Genomic DNA, 23,852 nt, shown 5'->3' on the forward strand with positions numbered 1-23,852 from the left:
CGCCTGGCATTCGAAGAGCCCACTGACCTCTCCAGGGCCCGGGTATTCACACTTCCTGATCCCATTATACACAAGGACCTGGGGAGTCATGGGCTTAGGGATCCCAGATCAAGGGGTGTCTAGCACTAGGGGAGCCAACAAAAGAGCATCTCCCTTGGTTGGGGGGAACTCAGGTCCCAGAGGAGTAAAGATTCTCCCTCCCTGGGATAAGAGACCCTTCCCATGCAACCAGGCCCCGGGCAGGGTGCCCTACACTGTTGTGCCCTTCCCCAGGGAGAAAATGGAACTTCCACCTCCCCAGGTCCCCAAAGACCCCCCAACAATATCTGGAGGCAGATGCTGACCATCTTTTTCTTAACCAAATCTAAAACTCAAATCTTAACCTCACTCTCCCACTGATCAGACGACCCTCAGCCCTCTTCCCCACCCAGGTGAGGGGCTACTCCGGGTCCACCTGCAGCGTCTCTTTATGCCCAGGGGGAGGCAGAGGAGGAAGGGATGGAGGGAGATGTGTTGCTATGGGTTCTTGCTACAGCAGACCTAGTGGTGTCAGGCAGGAGGAACACCAGGGAAAAAAGACATTTTTCTTAACCAAAGCCCCAGACAGCTGGCTATTCCATGCAACATCTGCACCACCCCCGCAATCCCACCAGCCCCAGGCACAGAGACCCTCAATATCTCTGCCTCTGGGCCTGCCTCCCAACCCCGAGTCCTGGTCCCTGGGTGGTTAGGTTCTCCAGGGCTCACACTCCCTTCTTTGGTGCTCTCCCCCAAGGGCAGGTGTTCCAAAGAGGCTAGGAGGCTCCCAGGTTCCAAGGGTACCTTTCTCTGCCCTCTCCCCTTCCACCACCCTGCCCTCTTCCCCACTCAGCCTGTTACTACTGGGGAATCGATTCCTAGCTCCACTTCGCCGCACGCTGACCTAGTTTCTGCCTAGTGCAGAAGGGACTCGTCCTTACACGTAGAGCCGTGCTTGGCCGAGAAATGCATGCTCCATGCGTTCAGGATAGCCTGACGCAGGAACTTAGGTTGTTCCTTCAAACACGCCGAGATTCAACGCGAACCCGCCCGCACCTCCAGAGACACCTCCGCAACTCAGAAACTTGTGAGGGACCCGCTCACAGACACACACAGGACTAACAGATCTGCGGACAGGCAAACAGGTCCCCAGAAGCCATAGGTAATTCCCCACGGGGGCACCAAGGGGCCTCCCCACAGCCCCACTGTCTCCAGCGCCTGCTTCTCAGTCCCTATCCTCTTAGCCAAAATAACACCAAAGGAGGCTCATGGCTTCTCGGGCCATGAGACCCAGATCACTCCCAACCTGGGAATGTATCCTCCTCTCTCTAGTCTCCCCTCTTCTCTCCAGGACGCCCACCTTTTAGAACTGTAGGCAGTAATACCTTATTTTCCCACAAGACCCTGTACTTCCATGGGAAGAACCAAAGGTGGCGGACACTTCCCATCGGTTTTCATGGCAATAGACAAGGTCCTGTGACCTGGGTCTGTGGCGATCACAGGAAGTGGGGTAAGGCAGCTGCACTGTGGGGCCTTTAGAATCTTAATCCCTCTCAGCTGTTCCTCTGTTAAATGCCAAATCGCACAGGTAGGAAAATGAAAGTCTCCGTAAATGGTTAGGCTCCATGACACAAATGCGAGAAGTCACTGTTTATTCTGCCTGCTGATGTGATGTCTGTGTGGTGGGCCAAGGGAAGGCTCAGGCCATCAGCCACCTTGCCCATATCCCTCAAATGTCAAAGACTCTGGCTCTTAATTCCCAGAATGCCTCTCCAATTCAAGTCCTGCTGTCATCCTGGGCAGCCGTGGGGTTCCTGCAGAACCCCAAAAGTAGGCAGCCTCCTCTGGCCACCCTCCCCTCCTTCCGGCCCTCAGCCTCCCTGCTTCCTCCGTAGCTGCCCTGTGCCCTCTGGGCACCCTCACCCTCTCACACTTCTCCATTTCTACTGAGATCTTGCCCCTACTTGGCCTTCAACCTTGTCCCGTCCATCCCCTGAAGGCATTGCTTCTGGTCCTGCACTTCCTCTGAGCTGGGTCCACCGCCTGCCTGCTGCAATCCTGGACCCCAGCCCCAGAGCCCAAGCTCACTGGAGAAAAAGCACCCTCATGGGAAGTTTGGTGTCTCCACCAATTCCCAGTTTCCAACTGTCTCTGTATTGTTAGCAGATCCCTTCTCTCAACTTTACTTTTTCTGATCCCTTCAATCCTCCACCCAGCCCTTCCCCACCCCACACTGTACTCCTTAACTTAGTCCTGCTTCTCAGAGAAAATGGAAGCTCTCCAGAAAGCACTCCCTCCCTCTCCCACAGCTGCCAACATGCCTTGAATGTACACGTGTATGTTCATGTACACACACACACACATGTGTTTGAGAACCCACATTTCTTGCCCTGTCACCAAGTTCTGGGTCCCAGCTCCTCCCCGTCAGCAGAGGCCCCACTCCCTCACTCATTGTTTTTCCAGCATCTTTAACCCTACCCTCTCCCCCAGCTCCACTGTAATCATGCTTGATCCTGAGTCCCCTTTTAGATCCTTTCCCATCTCTTTCCTTCACATCCAGCTTACTCCAAAGAGATGTCTAAACTTGCTGAATCTACTTTTTTACTGCCTGTTTCATTCATCCGTCCCCTAGCCCGCCCCCCAGGGCTACACTGGAAGGGGCCACGAGAGTCATCAGTCACTTCCTGGTTGCCAAAGCTGGTGGATGTTCTTTATCCCTTATTTTAGCTGATCCTTGTGTGGCTTCCCCTGTGGCTCAGCAGTAAAGAATCTGCCTGCAATGCAGGAGCCACAGGAGATGCAAGTTCAATCCCTGGGTCAAGAAGATCCCCCGGAGGAGGACGTGGCAACCCACTCCAGTATTCTTGCCTGGAGAATCCCATGGGCAGAGGAACTTAGCAGGCTAGTCACAAAGTGGTGGATGCAGAGTTGGACATGATTGAAGCGATGGAGCACACACGCACAGGCAGCATTCAGCACGGTTTTCCACTTTTTCTTTCCTGATGCACTTTCCCCTTGGTTCTCTTATTAGATAGGATAAGTTATATTGTATTCGTTAGGCTTTCTATTTTTTCTGTTGTACTAGTTAGGTTGAAAAGTGAGAAAAGAAAAAGTTAAAACTTTAGTCGCTCAGTGATGTCTGACTCTTTGCAACTCTGTGGACTATAGCCCATCAGGCTCCTCTGTCCATGGAATTCTCCAGACAAGAATACTGGAGTGGGTAGCCATTCCCTTCTCCAGGGGACATTCCTGACCTAGGGATCGAACCGGGGTCTCCTGCGTTGGCAGGTGGATTCTTTACTGGCTGAGCCACCAGAGACAGAAAGAAACCTTGCTTTCTTTGAGCTGCTGTCTCTTTTGGGTCACTTTGTTATAGGAGTTTAGCCTAACTAATACAACTTAAATAGGCTAATACAATTTAGCCTAACCCAGCTAATGTAACTAGTTAGCCTAATAAAAAATGTTAGGCTCACTCACATCTGAGTGAATATTCCAGGTCAGTGAGGAACTCCCCTCACACAGTCATTTGGAGATGTAGGTTCTTTCTGTGGTGTTGCTGCACTGCCCCCTAGGGCTTACCAGTGACTCAAGACCAAAGCTGGGTGACCGCCCTGTGGGGCTCCAGCCTCAGGAAGGAGAAAGGGAATGTAGGGAGGACATACCTCGAGTCTTACAGTCCAGGCAGAGAAGGGCTCACACTGCCTCCCTTGGCCTCCCACTGCGGGGGTGAAATCACACAGCCAGGCTTGGCAGAGGGGAACTGGGAAGCAAGTCCACCTGAGCAGCCTCCAGGCGCAGACTTCGGTGGATGACCAGCAGGGGTCGCCAAAGCTTCCGTGGCGCCCCTCCCAATCCTTTCTGTCATCTTAGTTAACGTCCCTCAGGGTTCTATTCTTGGATCTTTCCCACTGGACACACATTCCCTGATCATTCCTGTTCAGACATACACTGATGACTCCAAATACTTCCATCCCCAGCCCAAACCTCTCTCTTGAACAGCAGACCCACCTGGGCACCAGGGCCAAAAGTTGAGATTCAAGCTAGCCTCCTCCCGCCTTCACCCCACACTTCACCCATCACCAAGGCCTACAATTCTGCTTTATAAAGGCCTCTCCTCTCCTTCTCCCCACAAACTCCCTCGTTCTCTCTCACAGGCTCCAAACTCATCTCCCTGCCTCTGCCCACTTCACACCATTCTCCAGTGCCACGTGAGGCTCCCAGTCCTGAGCCCTCTTCTCTTCCCACTTATTAGTCTTTCCCCGAGCCCCCATTCAGCCTCCCAACCTCCATTCCCAAGGACACCCAAGTGACTCACATGAGTGCATCTCTGGCCCTGCCTGCTTCTCTGACCGTCAGACCCATCTAGCCACTTGTATGGCTCAAAGGCACCTTGGACTCTACATGCCCAAACCCGAGCTCAGGAGGTTTCCCTCTGCTCTCACCCAGCACAGCATTTCCTGTCTCATTGCCAACCCAGCATCTAAAGCCACAGTCCCAGGACTTGCTCTTGTCACCTCCTTCTCCCTCATCCCCCGGGTCTAACCCTCACTACATCCAGTCAGTTGTACCCGCATCCACTTCACTCCACATCTACATCCCCCCACATCCGTCCTCCCAAGGCTGGCCACCATTATCTCTTGCCTGGACTCTGACAGTGGCCTCCTCACCAGCCTTCCTACACCTGCCTTTGTCTCCCTTTGTCCCCACCAATGCCACAGTGATCCTCTCCAAACACCATAAATCTGATTGTCACAGCCCTACTTAAAACCCATCTCTTATCTTCCTGGTGTTGACAGAACAGGCCAGGATCCTTACCTTGGCCTCCAAGACCATACCTGCCTCTGCCCAGCCTCTCCCCTGACTCAGCCCTGGCTATACCTGGCTCTTTGATGACCCTTGCTCCCCGCTCCAGCCCCAGGACAATTACCCATTCTGTTCCCTCTGCCTGGAACACTCTTCCTTCCTTCTCCTTGTTGTTAACCTCTAGCCATCATTCGAAGCTCATCTCAAGCTTCATTTCCCCCAGAGAAGCCTCTTCTGTCTCCCTGACCAGGGCAAGCCCTCCTGGCACAGCCTCTTATACTAATCTCCTTCACACTTGTCTCAGCTGCATGATTATTGATGATTGGTCTTTTTCACACACACACACACAAACACACACAAACAAGAAGGTCAGGACCCTACCATTCTGCTCACCACTGCCCTCATTGCTTGTCACACGAGCCCTGTGTTCCAGGCAATATGATCTGTTCAAGAGGCCCACTCACTCAAGCCACGAATTCCTCCCTACCCTTCATGCCTCCACTCACATAACCTCCTCCTCTGGCAAGTCCTCCCTGAGTGCTCCATTGTCCCCTCAGCCACATGGGTCTCCATCTCCATGCTAGTCATGCTGTCCTATGACTGTTGATGCACTCATCTCTCTCCCTTCCTAAGCTGTGAGCTTTGGGGAGAAAAATATGGGAGTTTCGTCATTTCTTATCTCTAGTTCATAGCCCATTGTCCAGGACAGTTAATGCCTGAGTAAATGTTAGCTCTCTTCACTGTCTCTCCCAATTCATTTAAAACTGTGCTGCACAGCTTGATGCATGAAGCTAAAAACTGAAATGACCCAAACATCTATCAACAGAATACATCAATTGTAGAATATTCATACAATGAAACCCTGCTGCACGGCAATGAAAAGAATAAACCACTGCCACACACAACAGCACTATAAAGCTCACATACATAAGGTTGAACAAAAGAAGCCAGACCCAGAGAGTACCTTCCATTTCTATGGAGGCCAAAAACAGGCAAAATAAATCTCTGGTTAATAGAGGCAGCATGGTGATTATCTCCGGTGATTATTGACTGGCAGAGCTTCCTAGAGGGCTGGAAAATGTTGCTAATGTTGCTAATCTACACCTGGGTGGTGATCATACAGGTATATCCATGTGTAAATATCAATCAAGCTGGATTTTTTTATGCACTTTGAAGTAGATACCTTGGGGACTTCCCTGCAGGGGCAGTGGTTAAGAATCCGCTTGACAGTTCAGGGGAAATGGATTCGATCCCTGGTTCAAGGAAGATCCTACACGTGCCGCAACTAGTGAAGCCAGCCCACATGTTCTAGAGCCACCACAATGAGAAGCCTGAGCAACTAGAGGGTAGCTGCGAAGACCCAGCAGCAATGAGACCCAACACAGCCAGAAAATTTAAAAAAATTTTAAAAGTAGATAACTTTATCTCTATTTTTTAAGTACTATCATTTTGCACAAAAATATGAATAACAGCCCTCCTGTGTCTGACAGTCACTTCCTGCTACAGTTTCTTCTGATGAAGCCCAGAGAGTGTAATCCACTCAGGTAGAGTCGCCCAGCACGTCCATGGAGAGCCCACATCCTAAAGAGGGGACTATGTGTCCTGCTTTTCCCGTGCAACAAAAAGCTCCATGGGGTCGGCTGTGTGTCTTTGTGTTTCTGGCACAGAGCTCAATGGTCTCCAAATGGTGGGGGACCACCCTGAGTCTGTAACTGGTTGCTACTGGGGTGTTGAAACATAGCAGCAGGGTAGTCATTAAGAGCACCAACTCTAGGGACTTCCCTGGTAGTCCAGTGGCTAAGACACTCTGCTCCCAGTGCAGGGGGCCCAGGTTCGATCCCTGGTCAGGGAGCGAGATCCCACACGCTGCAACTAAAGAGTTCACATGCCACAACTAAAAAGATTTCACATTCTCAAGATCCTGCACGCCTCAAGGAAAACTGAAGATCCCATGTGCTGCAACCTGGCACAGCCAAATAAATAAATAAATTTTTAAAAGAGCACAAACTCTAAGGGCACAATTCTGTAGCTGTGTGGGCTCAATCTCTCTGTACCTCAGTTTCTTCATCTGCAAAATGGGGATTATAATAGTACCTACCTCATTGTGTTCTGAGGATTAGATGAGTGACTAAGTATAAAACCCTTAGAACAGTACCTGTACGTGTTTGCTATGATAACCTCTATTCAGAAAAACCCAAGCAGACAGTTCAGAGTGAAACTCTGCTTCTGCACTCGCTGTGCCACCTCAGGCAAGTTGATTAATCTTCCTGAGCCTCCATTTCCTTATCTATTAATCAGAGATAATAATATCTATCTATTGTTATAAAAGCAAAATAATGCCTGCAAATCCCCTGGCTAAGTACCTGTGTGCAGAGGCCAAGTCTTCCACATCTCTCTCCCCAAGCCCCAGCACGGGGAGGTGTTCAATTGCTTGGAAGAAGGAGCCCTTCCCCACCCAGCCTTCGCCTGCGTCCGTCCTCCTTCTCACGCTAGCAGACAGCAGCATCTAGTGGACATTTCTGGAACTGCAGGCTTCCCAACTTCACTGGCCATATGCACTTTGCATTGGACAAGAATGCGTTAGGTGCCTGCGGTGTACAGGACCTAAATAAAATGAAGCAAGATACAAGGGATAACTGTAGAGGGTGCAAGAAAAATCACAGTTAGAACCTTATCAATACCCTAATATTCTATCTTAAAATTCGTAGGGGGATTTGGCATACTGAACAGTGTCTTGTTGGGAAGTTTTTACTCGCAGGAGTGGTTTCCAAGTGGCCGCCATTTCATGTCAATGACTCTCAGTGAAGGTCAAAGCAATGAAATGAAAGGTGATTCCCTTAGAGAAGCCCGACTAGCTTCTGGCTGTCCGTGGAGAGGAAAAGCGGGAGTGTTTGGCTCTAAAGCCCATGTTCTTCCACCACACTTTACTATCTCTCCCCAGACACAAAAGAATGAAGAAGGTTTAGCAGTGGCACAGATCACATCCAACTCGACGAATCAAGGAAGACTGCATGGAGGAGATGGCATCGTACATGGAAAATGAAGATAGAGAAAGAGTGGGTGGCTGGGGAAGGAAGGGCATTCTGGTGTGATGGACCACACGGTGTATAAAATAAAGTAACGGGGATAGGCTGGACAGGGAGTTAGAGCCAAATCAGACAGAATAGACAGGCCAAGGAGGCTGCATTTAATAAAATCAGGGGAGCCACTGAGTAAGAAGGTAACATGATCCGAGGGTATCAGAGAAGAACCAGAGATTCAGAAACTAGTTCGGTGGGCAAGAGTCCAGACCAGACTCGTGGGAGCCGCACCATGAGGGAGAGAATAAGAGATACACATTCTAAGGAGGGGACCATGTGTCCTGCTTTTCCTGTGCAACTAAAAGCTCTTTTTGATGGCTCTGTGGCATGGCTAGAAGCAGGGGGAGGCTTGGAAATTTATAAAAGTGGGTCAAATGGGAGAAGTCAGGGAAGAATTCACAGTGCTGAGATGATAAGGAGAGCTGTAACCAGAAGTGGACTTGACCTGGGGACTGATGTGAGCATGGAGTGGAGACAATGAGCTCCATGAGTGACAGTTGCCAGCGTCCATGCGGAGACACGGCACCAAAGTTCAGGAGAGGGGCTGGACTGGAGGGAAGGGGCAGGTACAGTCATTGGGAGTCACTTACTTGTGCCTGTGCCAGCGAAAGACTTGGGAGAAGACAAAAAGTCATGTGGGGAGACATGGGGACAGAGGGCAGATGTCACAGGTCTGTCTCGTATTAAAGCTTCCTGGGGACAGAGGAATATGAGGCGGCCAGGAAGACAGAAGGAACTTTGGAGAAAGTCAGGAGACCCTGGCGCACATCCAGCAGCACCACAGGTCATGGAGTGATTCAGGGGCCAGGGCAGCTGAGAGGCAACCATTGGATGTGTGATTGGGGGTTGTCATGGGTGACCCTGCAAAGAGCAGTTTCAGGGGCAGGAATCAAGCTGCAAAGATTTAAGAGGCAAGAGGTAGAGTGTGGGGCAGCAGGAGGCTCTCAGGAGGAGGGAGGTGATGATGAGCAGAGCTGGATTAAGGGGAAGGCAGGCAAGGTGCCTTGGAAAGAAAACTGAAAGAAGCGCCCCCTCTCAGGGTCATGCAGGTGGCCCGGGGGCAGACACTGGGTCCTAAAGCTGTTCAGACGTAGAGACCCTCTAGGACTAAAGGACCTGAGATAATCCAGGAAGGGAACTTAGAGACCCAGGCAGAAGTCAAGACCCTTCAACCTCCACATCCAGGCAAAAACAAGGGTGGCCCGTAGTAGAGCTGGGGGAGGGGAAGGACGGAAAGAGGGGAGGGAGCGGGGGCTGGAGACATTGAGAGAGACCCGGAGTGAGAGTGGTGGAAATCAGGGAGGGAAGGAGAGCTTCCTCAGGGCCTTCCTGGGGACAGTCCGCCCACCCCACCTCTGTTAGTAGAAGGGAGAGTCCTGGCATCCTTGTTTCGACCTGAGGAAAGCAAGGGCTCCAGTTCAGGGAGGCTCGTGGCCCCAGCTCTAGTGGGGCTGTGCCCCACACCAACCCAGCACACGCTTCCTTTACCCGGGAAGTCTGAGCAAGTTTCTCCATCCTGGGATTTAAGTTTCTGTAGTGGGCTGAATGGAGGCGCTGAAAAAGCTAAGTCCCCGACGGAACTCCACTGCCCCCAGAATCTGTGAGTGTGACCTTATTTGGAGAAAGGGTCTGTGTAGAGGTAATTAAATTAAGGTCGTCAAGAAGAGATCATCTGGATTATCCAGGTGGGCCCTAAATCCCATGACAAGTGTTCTTACAAGCGACAGAAGTGGGGAAGGCCGTGTGAAGACGGAAGCAGAGATTGGAGGAAGACAGCCATAAGCCAAGGAACGCCTGGAGCCTGGAGCCACCCAAAGCTGGAGGAGGCCAAGGGTTCTCCCGTAGAGCCTCCAAAGGGAGCACAGCCCGCAATCGCCTTGATTTCGGACTTGTAGCCTCCAAAACTGTGAGAGAATACAGTTCTGCTGTTTCAAGCTCCCCAAGGTTTTGGCAGTTTGTTGCCGCAGCCCAGGGAAAGTTAACATAGTTCCCTACTCTCTAAACTGACTAGAAAGATTCTAGGGGTACTTCTGAGAGTCTCCATTCTGCAAGGAGTTCCAGGTCTGGACAAAGGTGTGTTTTTTAACTCACTGCCCAGCCCCCTTCCAGGGTGAAGATTAATATTTTGACTTGGAGGAGGAGGAAAACCAAAGGAACAGCATTCTCGCCCACTCCTCAAAGAAGAGTCCCCAAAGAGTATTTCGTGACTCACCGCTCCTCTCCTTTGCCCATAGCTCACACATCCCACCCAAGCTGGTCGAGAGGGCCAAAACTGACCCGACGAAAAGCGAGGAGCCCTTTAAAAACTGGAGTCTGCCTTTCTCAATTTCTCCTTGCAAACCTTGTGCACACCCCCACCCCCGCTTCACAGCGACTCTCTCCCCACCCCTCACATCTGCCTTCTTCCTCGGCCTTCCCCATTCTTGGGGGGCAAGATAAGATGGATACCCCTGAAGCACAGGCATGGAAGGCACTCCCCCACCCTCCTCCCTCCTCCCCACAACACAGCTGGAGGGGGAGGGGAGGTCAGCAGGGTTCATAAAGGCCAGATGTTGAGGAGAAAGAGAGCACTGCCCAACCCACACCCACCCACCCCACCCCCACTCCCACCCCCAGCAAAAGAAAAATGAAAAGAGACAGCTTTTAAAACAAACAAAACTTTTGTGGTCCAAAACAGTGTTTTGTTTTGTTTTGTTTTTTCAAGAATCTGCTCTATGCAAACATTAACAACTTTTTACAAAGCATTTTCACAGAAAAGGAGACAAGTCCTTCCCCAGTATCATATATGGGAATTGTTCCTCCCTCCTCCCTTCTTGGGGGAAAAGGGGAAAAAAACAACATTCACTAGTGTGGGCAGAAGGGTCACTGGATCCCTCACTATTGGGCAGATCGGCAACCCCCAGGTTCCCCTCAAACCTAAACTTGGAATTTCCCTAAGAGCTAAACTTCCCAGACCTCACCTGGGTGGAGAAAGTAAGTCCACTCCCCTCTGACTCCCTCCCCTCCCCCAGGAAAACAGAACTTCTGACCTCAAAACTAATCCCCGGCCCTGCCTTTTTCGGATCCATCAGGTCCCTGACAACTCCCGAAATGCCTGAAGTTGGGTGGGGGGAGAATGCTAAGGTTCCTCAGCCCAGTTCCCATCCAGACTCAAACTGAGCCCCTTCAAACACCCCACTGGACCTTGTGGTTAGGCCAAGAGTCCTTTCATCTACCCCCTCCACAAAGAGCAGCTTGTCTTGTTTCTAGCCTTGAAGGAGGCTGAGTTTGGGTATTCAAAGAATGGCCCTAGGCATGCCCTCCACCTCCACGCCCTCCATCCTTAACCGGTGGAGAGGACCTGGAAGGAAGGGCAACTTGTTTGGTCTGATTTATTGATTTCTTCCACCTTCCATTACTTTCCCTGGGATGGTCTCCTTCCCCAGGCAGTTTGTACTTCTGAAGGGTAGGAGGTTCCTCAGCCTTGCTCCTCTTAATACCAGGATTAAACTAGAGGAGGTGGCAGACTCATGGCAGGGGTGGGGGTGGGTGGGGTGGGGGTGTCCTCTTTTACCCATCAGATCTTATAACCTGAAAGCAAATGGAATACTGAAGGAAACTCCAAAACTGGACAAAGGGGAAAGACTGGTGGCTGAGAATGAAGACCTCGGTAACAAGGGGTCACTTGACTGGGGGGACCCTAGGGAAAGAACCGGGAGAGGGTGATCTTACCCTTGCCTAAGCTGCTTGGGTCCCCATGAAGGCTACAGTGGTGCTTGGAGGCTAGGGAAGGCCTGAGGGGAGTGAAGGGTTAAAGGCCTGGATGGTGGGGGTAGAGGATGCCCCCAGGGAGCTGCCAATCACCTCCCCACCCCCACCACAGCCCCCACCCATCCCCAGGCTCGCCCACAGAAACAACCGGTTTGTCCATCACCAAGGTCTCTCTCCCTCTTTTTTTTTCCTCCTCTTTGAGTTGTAGCCTCCTCGACTCCCCCTGGGGTGAAGGCCCTGCCCCCAGAGATCCGAGATGCAAGAGGGGAGGGATTGGAATCTACGTCTTTAAGCCTTTTTCGGTTAAGCCTTCTCCCGACTCCAGGCCTTGGTTCTTCTCCAAAGGATGAGGGGGAGGGGGTGTCACTGCAGCCAGTTAGGTGCTTGAAGATCACTGTCATTTGAGGTCCTTCTGACCACAGCCCATAAAAACTAGAGAGGACAGGCAAAGGTGAGAAATGAGGCGCTATTCTCGAGCCCGCAGTCTGGCGATGGCCCCCACTTTTCCCCCTTGGCAGAAGAGGTCTCACGCTCAGGGCTGCTCCAAGTTGATTCCCCAGAATTTGAGGCCGGGGGGCTCAGGGACAGCGGGACCCCCTATCTGCCACCTCCACAGCGGGTGGGCAGGCGGGGGCTTAGCGTCTCCCTGGAGGCGAAGCGAGGATGCCGGCCCTAAGTCTCCGTCTTCCCCCAGCACCAGGGCCGGGGGACAGGGGAAGCAGTCGAGGAGATTGAAGGTGCTCGTGGTGGGGAGCGTCGGGGTAGGTCGGCGGGGCTGCGCGCTGCGCTGGGGGGGCGCCGGCCGCCGGCGTTTCTTGGCCGCTCCTCGGGCGGGCCCTTTAGCTGGGGGCCGCTCGGGCCCCCGGCGCAAACTCGGAGTGTCGAGGGCAAAACCCTTCGCGTAACACCACAGTTTCGAGCGGCGGATCAGACGATTGAAATGTTCCTGGCGGAGATCGCCGGGCGCGGCCGGAGCTTCGCTGGCCGTCGAGGGGCTGGAGGCCGGTGCCTCGGGGGCGACCTTCGGAGGGTTTCCATCTACTGCGGCCGTCTGGTTCGGCGGGGGCGGTTCCGGCGCGGCCCCAGGCCCCATGGGCTCAGAGGAGAGGCCCGCAGGTGGCGGCGGAGGCCGAGAACCTGGCTCCTGATGCGGGCTAGCGGCGGGGCCAGGCTGAGAGTCGAGAGCCAGGGCTGGCCTAGGCGGAGCCGAGACGGAGCTGGTCGGAGATTCCCGAGGGCGCCGGGGCGCCGGGCAGTGGCCGGGAGGTACGCCGGAGCGAGCGCTGAAGTGCGGGAAACTGCCTCCGCCCTCTTCCTCCTCGCCGCGGCCCCGGCACACTGCGGCGTCGGCATCCTGGCGGGCCGGGGCGTTGGGATCGCTGGACCGCCCGGCCTGTCCCGCGAGGTGCTTCAGGCCATCCGGGGCCCTGCCGCCGGTGCACAGCGGGGCGCAAGGGCCCAGCAGCACCGGAGCCCGCGGCGCCAGCTCCCCAGGCCCCAGGCCCAGAGAGGACGCCCGGGGTTTGGCAAGGGCGCAGAAGGCAAGGGCACGCAGGCACAGAGGAGAGAACTCCTGGGTCCCCCGACGCGGCTTCCGGGGTGTGGGGGAGCAGGGTGACCCTCGTGGGGACCCCGGCACTGCGAGGCGGGGAGCGGGGCACAGAGTCTCCATGGAACTTTCCGGGGGGGTGCCCACTGAGGGGGCCCTGGTCCCAGCGGCGGGATGCCCTGACTGCCCGAAGAGCCCACGGGCGAGGGGAACATCGCCCCCCCTCGACGGGGAGGTCTCTGCTCGCTAGCGCCCCCGGCCCGCACCCGTGGGCCACGGAGCTCCGGGTCCCTCTTCGATCTCGTCACGCGGCCCTCTCGGCGGCCGGACTCCTGGGTCCCTGTGAGTCCCGGCGCGGTCGGCCGCCCTTCCTGCCGCCGCGAGCCCTGTGCAGCCTCGGCGGGAGCCCCTCTTGAGTTGCCCGGAGCGCAGAGGCTGGGGAAACAAAGCGGCCGGCGGCCGCAGGAGGCGGGAAGGACCCCGGGCCCGGCACCCGGTGCCGGGGCCCAGGCGGCGGGGAGGGCGCCTTCCGCCCGCTCGGCTTCTTTCTTCCCCGCTGGCTCCCGGAGACCGCGTTATAGAGAACTGCCCCCTCGCTGCCCCAATACCAGCGCCGGGGCCGCGAGCCCGCCGCTGATTGGGCGGCACTGCTTGTGACGTTGGCCAGGACCCCACCCCTCCCGCGGCACCGCCCCCATCCCCATTCTGCACACAGACACACACACGTGGACCCGGCGCGGCGGCGGCTGGGAGGGAGGGAAGGAGGGTGAGTGCGCGGGTGGGATATCGATGGGCTAAATGCGCCGCTGCACGTGGCGCAGTGGCGTCCCAGTGTTTAGTAGCCGCCAAAGCACTTCATTTTTCCCCTCAGCAGTCATGGTTTTCGCATCCGTAAAATGGGAATGTTCACATCTACCCCTTTGGGGCTGCGTGAGTCAAACAGAGGTGAATCTCAAAGCGAAGTTAAAAGAAAAGATGAAAAGAGGTTGTTTAGCAGCTTTGCACAGCAAGGACTCCTGTGGGCAGAGAACATTCCCTACCTCTCTGTTTCGGTCGCCTAGAACAGTGCCTGGTACACAGAGGGCTCAAAAAACGTTGAATGAACAGTTAGGAATTCAGTGAGTGTGTGTGCAAGATGAAAAAAGGAAGAATTAAATTTGAAGAGGAGGAGTATCATTACACCCAAGAAAGATGATAAATAGACTTTCTCAGTACCTGTTTCCATTTCTCACTTAACTTATAACCGGCCCCTTGAGCAAATTCTGAGGGGCTGGCTCTGCCGTACCCCCTCAAATCCCAAGATTATGCCCTGTGAGGCTTGAACTGCCAAAATAGGTTGAGGGGACCCTAGGAGGAGATACATAGACCCTCACTCTTATCTCCCCTAGGGAGAGTAAAGCAAAGAAAGTGAATTCCATTAAAAACCTGGTTAAGGGAGGACCATGTACCCGCAGCACATTCCATCCTCTTACCCTTGTTTCGTGTTAGAGCTCACTAATATATGAAAATCTGTGAATGTATTTCTCTTTATTATCTGCCTGTTCCATTAGTCTGGAAATGAGCTGATGAGAAGTTTGTCTTGATCACTTCTGCAACCTCAGTGCTTTAAACAGTGCCCAGACGTAATAGGTGCTCAATAAATATTTGTAAGTGAATGAATGAATCCTTGGAATATTCCTCTCTTGATAAAAATAGGGTCATTGGACTGCTTCCTATCCCCAGAAATATTGAGAGACTGATACGATGACATGGAATAAGGGTATGTTTGTGTGGGGGTGATGGGTGGTCAGAGAGAGAAATATCTTACTCCCCGGCAAGGGTAAGAGAGGGTTTCTGTAAGGAAACAAATAATGCAGCTTGTATCCTGGTCCTTCTGGTGATGACAACAGAAGTACTGTTTCCCTGACATGTCATCCCATAACATTTGGGCAGAAAGGGATCAGAAAGCTCTGCCTCCCTTACAACCCTTTTGCAGAAGCTGGAGGTGAAGACCCCAAGGTAAGGCTAGCATTTGAGGAACAAGGGGCCGTGATGTTCATTGCTCGAAGCACTCACCCCTTAGCATCTTCTATAGAAGAAGTCTGTGGGGAAGTTGTCATGAGGGAGGATCCTGGGATCCTGACAGGTTTGGAGGAAAGTTCTGGAAGGATGATGATCTTCACAGTTGTCTCTTCTGGTGGACAGTGCTGAAAACTTTTACCGTGGAGACTGCAATACCAAATTTGTTTGCTTATGGAGGAGGGGGCATGTGCTTCAATCTGACCCTACTCCATACTCTGCAGCTAAGATGCCAGGGGAGTGGGCTTGGGTCCCACCAGTGGGCTTGAGTTTCCTACCTCTGGGAAGGCTTGGACCAGGGGTGCCAGCTGTGCGACCCTGGGCAGGTTACCTGGGCACTCTGAGTCTCAACGTGTCCCTATCAGTGAAAAGACACAACAGTAACTTCCTCACAAACCTTATCAGGAGTGGAAATGATGTGTGGGCTGACCCAGCTGTTGCAATTCCTGTTGCCTACGGTAGAGGACACTCGACCCCGTCCTCAGCCTGGATGAGAAGACCAGTTTCTTCAGAAACCTATCCTCCTTCCCAGAGGCTGGATATAGGACCCCGTTTGACTTCTTAGGAATAAGGGATAGGAAGGGCCCCCCAAGACCCGGATGCCAGGCTTCCCTTTCTGTGGCTCATCTGAGTCTCATCCAAAGGCCTGTGTTCAAGGATTTGGGAGTGGGGGACCTGCCCACTTTCCCCAGAGGAAGGTACAGTGGGGAATAGTAATTTCTATAGTACTGATGTCATTCCAATCTCTGTCCTAAGAACTTTATGTTAATCCCCATAATAATTCTATGAGGTACTGAAGTTCCAATACTTTGGCCACCTGATGTGAAAAGTTGACTCATTGGAAAAGACCCTGATGCTGGGAAAGATTGAGGGCAGGAGGAGATGGATGCAACAGAAGATGAGATGGTTGGATGGCATCACTGACTCAATGCACATGAGTTTGAGCAAATTCCAGGAGATAGTGAAGGACAGGGAAGCCTGGTGTGCTGCAGTTTATGGGGTTAGAAGGAGTCAGACATGACTTATCGACTAAACAACAACTTTTTTTCATTGAGTAATAGTTGATGTACAGTGTTGTGTTAGTTCTAGTGTACAGCAAAGTGATTCAGTTATACATACATGTACATACTCTTTTCCATTATGGTTTGTTACAGGATATTGAATATAGTTCCCTGTGCTATACTGTAGGACCTTGTTGTTTATCTACTTTATATACAGTAGTTTGTATCTGCTAATCCCATACTCCTAATTTATCCCTCCCCACCTCCTTTCCCCTTTAGTAACCATAAGTTTGTTTTCTTTTCTTTTTTTTTTATAAGTTTGTTTTCTATGTCTAAAATCTGTTTCTGTTTTGTAAATAAGTTCATTTGTGACATATTTTAGATTCCACATGTATGTGATATCATATGGTATTCGTCTTTCTCTTTCTGACTTGCTTCAATTTGTATGATGATTTCTAGGTCCTCCATGTTGCTGCAAATGGCATTATTTCATTCTTTTTTATGGCTGAGTAGTATTCCATTGTGTATATATACCACATCTTTCTTTATCCATTCATCTGCTGATGGACATTTAAGTTGCTTCCCTGTTCTGGCTATTGTAAATAGTGCTGCTGTGAACACTGGAGTGCATGTATCTTTCCAAATTATAGTTTTCTCTGGATATATGCCCAGGAATGGGATTGCTGAACCATATGGCAATGCTATTTTTAGTTTTTAAGGAATCTCCCTACTTTTTTCCATAGTGCCTGCACCAGTTTACATCTTCACCAGCAGTGTAGGAGGGTTCCCTTTGCTCCACATCCTTCCAGTGTTTGTTTATTTGTAGACTTTTTAATGATGGCCATTCTGACTGGTGTGAGATACTACACATGAGGTAGATACTTTTAATTTTTAAAAATTTACTTACTATCCAGAACCCACTTTAAGTGTCCAAGTCAATGATTTTCAGTAAATTTACAGTTATACAACCATCACAACAATTCAATTTTACATTCCCTAATTTCAAAAATAATATATGTGAATATATATAACTGAATCACAGGAAAAAAAGAATTCTGCTTTTTTGAAATTTAGTAATGTTCATCTTTTTCCAGCTTTTCTAAATGTCCTATGGAAATCTAATAACAATGTGTGAGATGCAAGAGTTTAAAAATTATTAATAAAATAAATATAAATATATTATATTAAATTATTAATGACATCATTCAAGATGCTCCTATTCTTTTTTTCTGCACATGATAAAATTTTCTCAGAAAAATGTTAATGTCTCACTATGATTTTATATTTTTTTCTTTTCCCTTATAAAAAAATTTACATTTCCTGAGAGATCCCTCATCCGCTCTTGCAGTACCTCCCTGTTCCCGCCCCAGGGAACTACTTTCTGCCTCTATAGATCTGCATTTTCTGGACATTTCATAGAAATGCAAAGGCCCTAAATGGTCTTTGGCATCTGACTTCTTTTACAAAAAGATACTGTTGTGAGGTTAATATATGTTGTAGCATATATTAGTAGTCTGTTCCTATTTATTGCTGAAATATCCTTTTTATTGCTGAAGTATGGATATACCCCATTTTGTTGATCCAAACACATTTGGCTTGTTTCTACTTTTTTATTATTATAAATAGTTTTATGAATTTTGGCATACAAGTCTTTTTTTCAAATATTTATTATTTATTTGTCTGCGCCAGATCTTAGTTGCAGCACGCCGACTCTCTGTTGTGGCAGGTGTGAGCTAGTTCCATGACCAGTGATCGAACCCAGGCCCCCCGCACTGGGAGTATGGAAGTCCCTGGTGTACACGTCTTTGTGCAGACATGTTTTCATGTCTCTTGTAGATAATAAAGAGTAGGATTGCAAGGTCCTAGGGTAAATTTATGTTTAACTTTTAAAGAAATCGTCAAAATGTCTATTAATAAGGGACAGAGATTTTAAGTGACTTGCCCGAGTTCAGGCTGCCGACTAATGTCAGAGTCATCTGGGTCCCAAGTGGATGCTGATAACAGTCTGTCTGCCTCCAGGTGATGAATGTAAGAGGGAAGCCATTTCTTGTCCCATTACTTAACAGCCACCACCATTTTTACCCATCTTGCTTCTAGAATTCCCTAAGTCAGACTGTGCCAACCAAGAGGGTTGTACCATCCCTTAGACAACATCTATACTTCGCTCTGGAAACTTGCTGAGGTTAATAGCGAAAGTTCTGAAGTCAAATGGGTCTCTTCATATTCCAGACTCCTCATTTTACCAGTGGTGTGACTGGGGGCAAGTTACTTCGCCTCTGTTTGTATTTTTTTATTTATTTGGCTGCACCAGCTCTTAGTTGTGGCACGTGGGAACTAGTTCCCTGACCAGGGATCAAACCTGAGCCCCCTGCACTAAAAGCGTGGAGGCTTAGCCACTGGACCACCAGGGAAGTCTCAGCTTCTGCTTTAGCTCTTCGTATGTAAAATAGAAATGCATATGTGCTAAGTTGCTTCAGTTGTGTCCAACTCTTGCAACCCTATGGACTGTAGGGTCCAGAGGACCCGCCAGGCTCCTCTGTCTATGGGATTCTCTAGGCAAGAATACTGGAATGGGTTGCCATGCCCTTCTCCAGGGGATCTTCCTGACCCAGGAATTGAACCCCCATCTCCTGAGGCTCCAGCACTGCAGGCAGATTCTTTACCACTGAGCCACCAGGGAAGCCCAAAATAGCATCTTCCTTTATGCAATTTAAAAAATGACTTATTATGGAAACTTTCAAACCCATACAAAAGTTACAGAGGAATATAGTGAACCTCCATGTACCCAACACTCAACTTCAAAACTAATCAACTGATGGCCAGTCTTGTTTCATCCTTATCCTCATCCATTTCAGTCTCTTCTCCCATTTTTCAAAAGCCAACTTCACTGAGGTACAATTTACATATAATAAAATGCACATTTTAGGTGTATAGTTTGAATGAATAGTTTTCACAAATGAATATACCCATAAGCACCACAAGTAAGATAGAGAATATAATTCTATATTATCTTGATGCAAATTCCAGATAGCATATCATTTCATTCCGAAATATTTCAGTACATGTTGTTAGAAGAAGAGGACTCTTGAAAATAAAATCCCCAATACTATTATCAAACCTAAAAAGAATTAAGTCATCCTTTAACTTTATCAAATAGCCAGTGTTTAAATTTCTAATTATTAATATCTTAAAATATTTTTCTCTACAATTTATTTAGTTTATTTGAACTAGGATCCAAGGAAGAGTTTCACGTGGTTGATATGTCTCTTAATTCTCTTTTAATCTATAAATTCCTCCTTTCTCTCTTTTATATTCTCCCTGAAACTTACCCATTCAGTGAAGATACCCTACTCTCATCTAGATTTCCCACTGTCTGGAATTTACTGATTGCATCCCCATGGTGTCATTTAATCAAGCAGTTTATTCAGCAATATTTATTAAGCATCTACTAGCATCTACTATTGGAGAAGGAAATGGCAACCCACTCCAGTGTTCTTGCCTTGAGAATCCCAGGGACGGGGAAGCCTGGTTGGGCTGCTGTCTCTGGGGTCGCACAGAGTCGGACACGACTGAAGCGACTTAGCAGCAGCAGCAGCAGCATCTACTATGTACAGGATCGCCAAATTTAGCACACACACAAAAATACAAAACACATTCTAACAAAATTATTTCTCTGTAATTCAATTTTAGTATATGTGCTACTGAAGCAAGCGCTATTCTCTGTAATTCAAATTTACCTGAACAGCCTATGTTTCATCTGACACCTTATCTATGTGCTTTTGTTGGAGGCACACTGGTGAGCAAGACAGACAAACTCCACTCCACCTCGAGGATACATTCTAGTTAACTAGGAGGAGCCAGGTAACATGCCAGCAGACAACATTCCTTCTGGGGATATTGTGAGGATTAAAAGAGAAACCCATATATTTAGTGCATGGCTCATAAAAGCCGTTGATAAATGCAAGAGCTCTAGGCAGTAGCTTAGCCTTGTCCCCTCTCCTGTTTCTTCCCTTTTCCATCCCTGCTCCATATCCTTCCCTCTCCACCTCATTACTCTGGGCTTGTGCTCCTCCTGTTAGACTTCCTCTGCATGTCTGTATGTAGTTAGTTCATTTATCTATTCACCTCCACATTCCTTGAGGACCTCCCTTGTAGCAAGCCCTTTACTAGACCCTAGGAACTAAGCTAGGAACTAGGCAATAAAGACAGGGTCTGGTGGGAGAGATGGACATTCTAGGCTAATCTGGGAAGTAGTGATCGAAGGACAACCATGGTCCTTGGACTGATAGAGGCAGGGTGGTGGTAGAAGAGGGAAGTCTTTTCACAGAAGATAGTAATCTACCACTTAGGCTCTTAGAGGATGAATAAAAGTACTCAAAAGAGGCATGGGAGAGTTCCAGCTGAGAAAGCTCTGGGGGCAAGGACCAGAGGCAAGCAAGTGCCTGCCCGTGTGCTGCCAACTACCCGCCATCAACATCTTCCCTCCTGCTAAATTGAAGGGGGACTGGCATTGGTCCAGTGCCAAATGCCCTCTGAGAGGCACCCCTTATTATTTTTCTTACCAACTCCATCAGCGTGTCTGTCCCACTAGGGAGCTAAATCTCCCCCTTGACCCACAGTCCCTACCCCACCCATCTCTCCACCCCCTCACAGTCAAACTTCCCCCAAGAGCTGTCTACACACTGTCTTCCTTTTTGCACTTCCCACTTCCTTCTCAACCCGCTTCCATCTGCTTCCACTCCCACTGGCCACCAAAATAGCTTTTGCTGAGGTTCCAGTGGCCTCCATCTCATCAAAACTGGCAGGCTCTCCTCAGCCCTCCCATCTTGACCTCCCACATGATTGGCCACTTCCTCTTTCCAGGAATTTTCTAGTCCCTCACCTTCTGGGCACTGCACCTGCCTGGCGTCCTCCTGCCTCACTAGCTGCTCCCTCTCACTCGGTCTTCAGCCCAGGCTCCCTCTCCCCTCCTTGGCCCAAACAAACAGCAGGGTTCCTTAAGGCTTGTCCAGAACGTCCCTCTTCTCTCTCTGTGTCCCTGCGCAGGTCCCAACCAGCCTTTCCGCACTGACCAAGACACGCCATGCCCTCTTGGCCTCCACCTCAGGCATTTCAAAAGCCCCATAGACCCAACCTGTCTCAAACCATTTGCCACGTGTTCTGCTTTCCGGCAAACCTGTTTCAGTGTATGGCTCCTCCCTCCACCCCCTCCCACAGTCAGAAACCCAGGTGGCACCCTGGCACCTGGTGTCAGGTGATCACTACACCCCAGGTCTGCTTATCCCCACCTCCATTCTGGCATACCCTGGCGGCGCCCCCACATCCTGCCATATCCTGTATATAGCCACCCAACTGGATTGTGTTAACCCCTTGCTCAAAACCTGCTGATGGCTTCCCATTGCTTTTGGGATGAAGAATGAAACCATTAAATGGCTCACAGGTAGGGTACAGCAGTAACCGACAGCCCTCCCACAGGTCCTCCTGGGGAGCAGGGGGCAGGGGAACGGTTCCCTCACCTTCTAGCTCCCCTGTGCTGTCCACTCTCCTTTCAGCCACTCAGACCCCTCCCCCTTTAGCGCCCAAGTAACCAGCTCCCTCAGCTCTCTTAGCACATATGTTTCCCTCTGACCATACACTTTACCCTCCTCCTTTCTCCTGTGCCTGGCCCGCACCTGCTTCTATTCAGAGCTCCACTGATTCATTCACTCCTTCCTGGGAGGAAGCTGCTCCCCACCACTCCAGACCGTGACCAGGTCAGTTTTCATCACCATTTCCCACTCAAGACCTGTATACCTTTCCTTCAAAGCTTCTCATCTATTCATTTATTAGTACTATTCTCCTCTCCCTTGAAACGTATGACACTCTGTTCCAAGAACCACATTAGATTTTGCCTTAGCTCAGTGACTACCACATAACTGGCACTCACATATATTTTAAAAATCTTTACTATGCATATTTCAACCTAAAGAGAAGTAGAGAATAGTGAAACGAACTCCCATATACCCATTACCTAGATGACTAATGTTAGTAATTAATTTTTTTAGTTGAAGTATGGTTAATTTACAATGTTGTGTTAGTTTCAAGTGTACAGCAAAGTGATTCAGTTACATATGTCTGTAATATATATGTAATATATATAACATATATTCCTCTTCCAGATTCTTTTCTGGTTATTATTCTTTTCTATTATAGGCTTTTACAAGATATTGAGTATAGTTCCCCATGCTATACAGTAGGTCTTTGTGATTTACCTATTTTACATATAGCAGTGTTTATCTGGGAGAAGGCAATGGCACCCCACTCCAGTATTCTTGCCTGGAAAATCCCATGGACGGAGGAGCCTGGTAGGCTCCAGTCCATGGGGTCGCTAAGAGTCAGACACGATTGAGTGACTTCACTTTCACTTTTCACTTTCATGCATTGGAGAAGGAAATGGCAACCCACTCCAGTGTTCTTGCCTGGAGAATCCCAGGGACGGGGGAGCCTGGTGGGCTGCCGTCTCTGGGATCGCACAGAGTCGGACACGACTGAAGTGACTTAGCAGCAGTGTTTATCTGGGCTTCCCCAGTAGCTCAGCTGGTAAAGAATCCATCTGCAATGCAGGAGACCCTGGTTCAATTCCTGAGTTGGGAAGATCCCCTGGGGAAGGGAGATACCCACTTCAGTCTTCTTGGACTTCCCTGATGGTTCAGACAGTAAAGAATCCATCCACAATGCAGGAGACCTGGGTTGAATCTCTGGGTTGGGAAGATCCCCTGGAGGAGGGCATGGCAACCCACTCCAGTATTCTGGCCTGGAGAATCCCCATGGACAGAGGAGCCTGGCGGGCTACAGTCCATGGGGTCACAAAGAGTCGGACATGACCAAGCAACTAAGCACAGCACAGAACAGTGTGTATATGTTAATCCTAACCCTTTGGTAACTATAAGTTTGTTTTCTGTCTGTGAGTCTTTCTGCTTTGTAAATGAGTTCATTTGTATCATTTTTTTAGATTCCATATATAAGTGATATGCTTAGTCGCTCAGTCATGTCTGACTCTTTGCAACCCCATGGACTGTAGCCCACCAGGCTCCTCTGCCCATGGGGATTCTCCAGGCAAGAATAGTAGAGTGGGTTGTCATGCCCTCCTCCAGGGGATCTTCCCAAGCCAGGGATTGATCCCAGGTCTCCCACATTGCAGGCGGATTCTTTACCATCTGAGCCACCATATGGTATTTATCTTTCTCTAACTTACCTCATTAACCTTAACCCTTGCATGATAACCCTCTAGATTCATCCGTATTGCTGCAAGTAGCATCATTTTGTTCTTTTTTTTGATGGCTGAGTAATATTTTATACTACATCTTCTTTGTCCATTCATCTGTCGATGGACACTTGGGTTGCTTCCATGCCCTGGCTATTGTAAACAGTGCTGCTATGTACATAGGGGTGCATGCATCTTTGCAAATTGGAGTTTTCTCCAGATAGATGCCTAGGAGTGGGATTGCAGAATCATATAACTCTATTTTTGCTGTTCTCCATAGTGGCTGGCTGCTGTAATTATTAACATATTTATTGTATTTGCCAAAATATTTTAAAATGATTTCAAGTTTC

General features: G+C 49.8%; 1 protein-coding gene and 1 non-coding gene across 2 annotated transcripts; one reads left to right on the top strand and one right to left on the bottom strand.

The window, feature by feature from the left end:
- The first annotated feature begins 6,600 nt into the window (after positions 1-6,600).
- On the top strand, positions 6,601-6,673 carry TRNAW-CCA (transfer RNA tryptophan (anticodon CCA)). Its single transcript has one exon. It is a non-coding gene; the product is annotated as a tRNA-Trp (tRNA).
- A 3,897-nt stretch (positions 6,674-10,570) lies between these two features.
- EPOP (elongin BC and polycomb repressive complex 2 associated protein) lies at positions 10,571-13,761 on the bottom strand. The gene has a single exon (XM_070388811.1). It carries the CDS (start codon positions 13,321-13,323, stop codon positions 12,184-12,186), a length of 1,140 nt encoding a protein of 379 aa, XP_070244912.1. The 5' UTR covers positions 13,324-13,761; the 3' UTR covers positions 10,571-12,183.
- Between the last annotated feature and the right edge of the window lie 10,091 nt (positions 13,762-23,852).

This window comes from Bos mutus, chromosome 19, assembly GCF_027580195.1.
Source record: "Bos mutus isolate GX-2022 chromosome 19, NWIPB_WYAK_1.1, whole genome shotgun sequence".
Taxonomy (NCBI): domain Eukaryota; kingdom Metazoa; phylum Chordata; class Mammalia; order Artiodactyla; family Bovidae; genus Bos; species Bos mutus.

Excerpts from the sequence above, each read along its gene's own strand:
- EPOP (XM_070388811.1), bottom strand. The coding sequence starts at position 13,323 with ATGGAGACTCTGTGCCCCGCTCCCCGCCTCGCAGTGCCGGGGTCCCCA.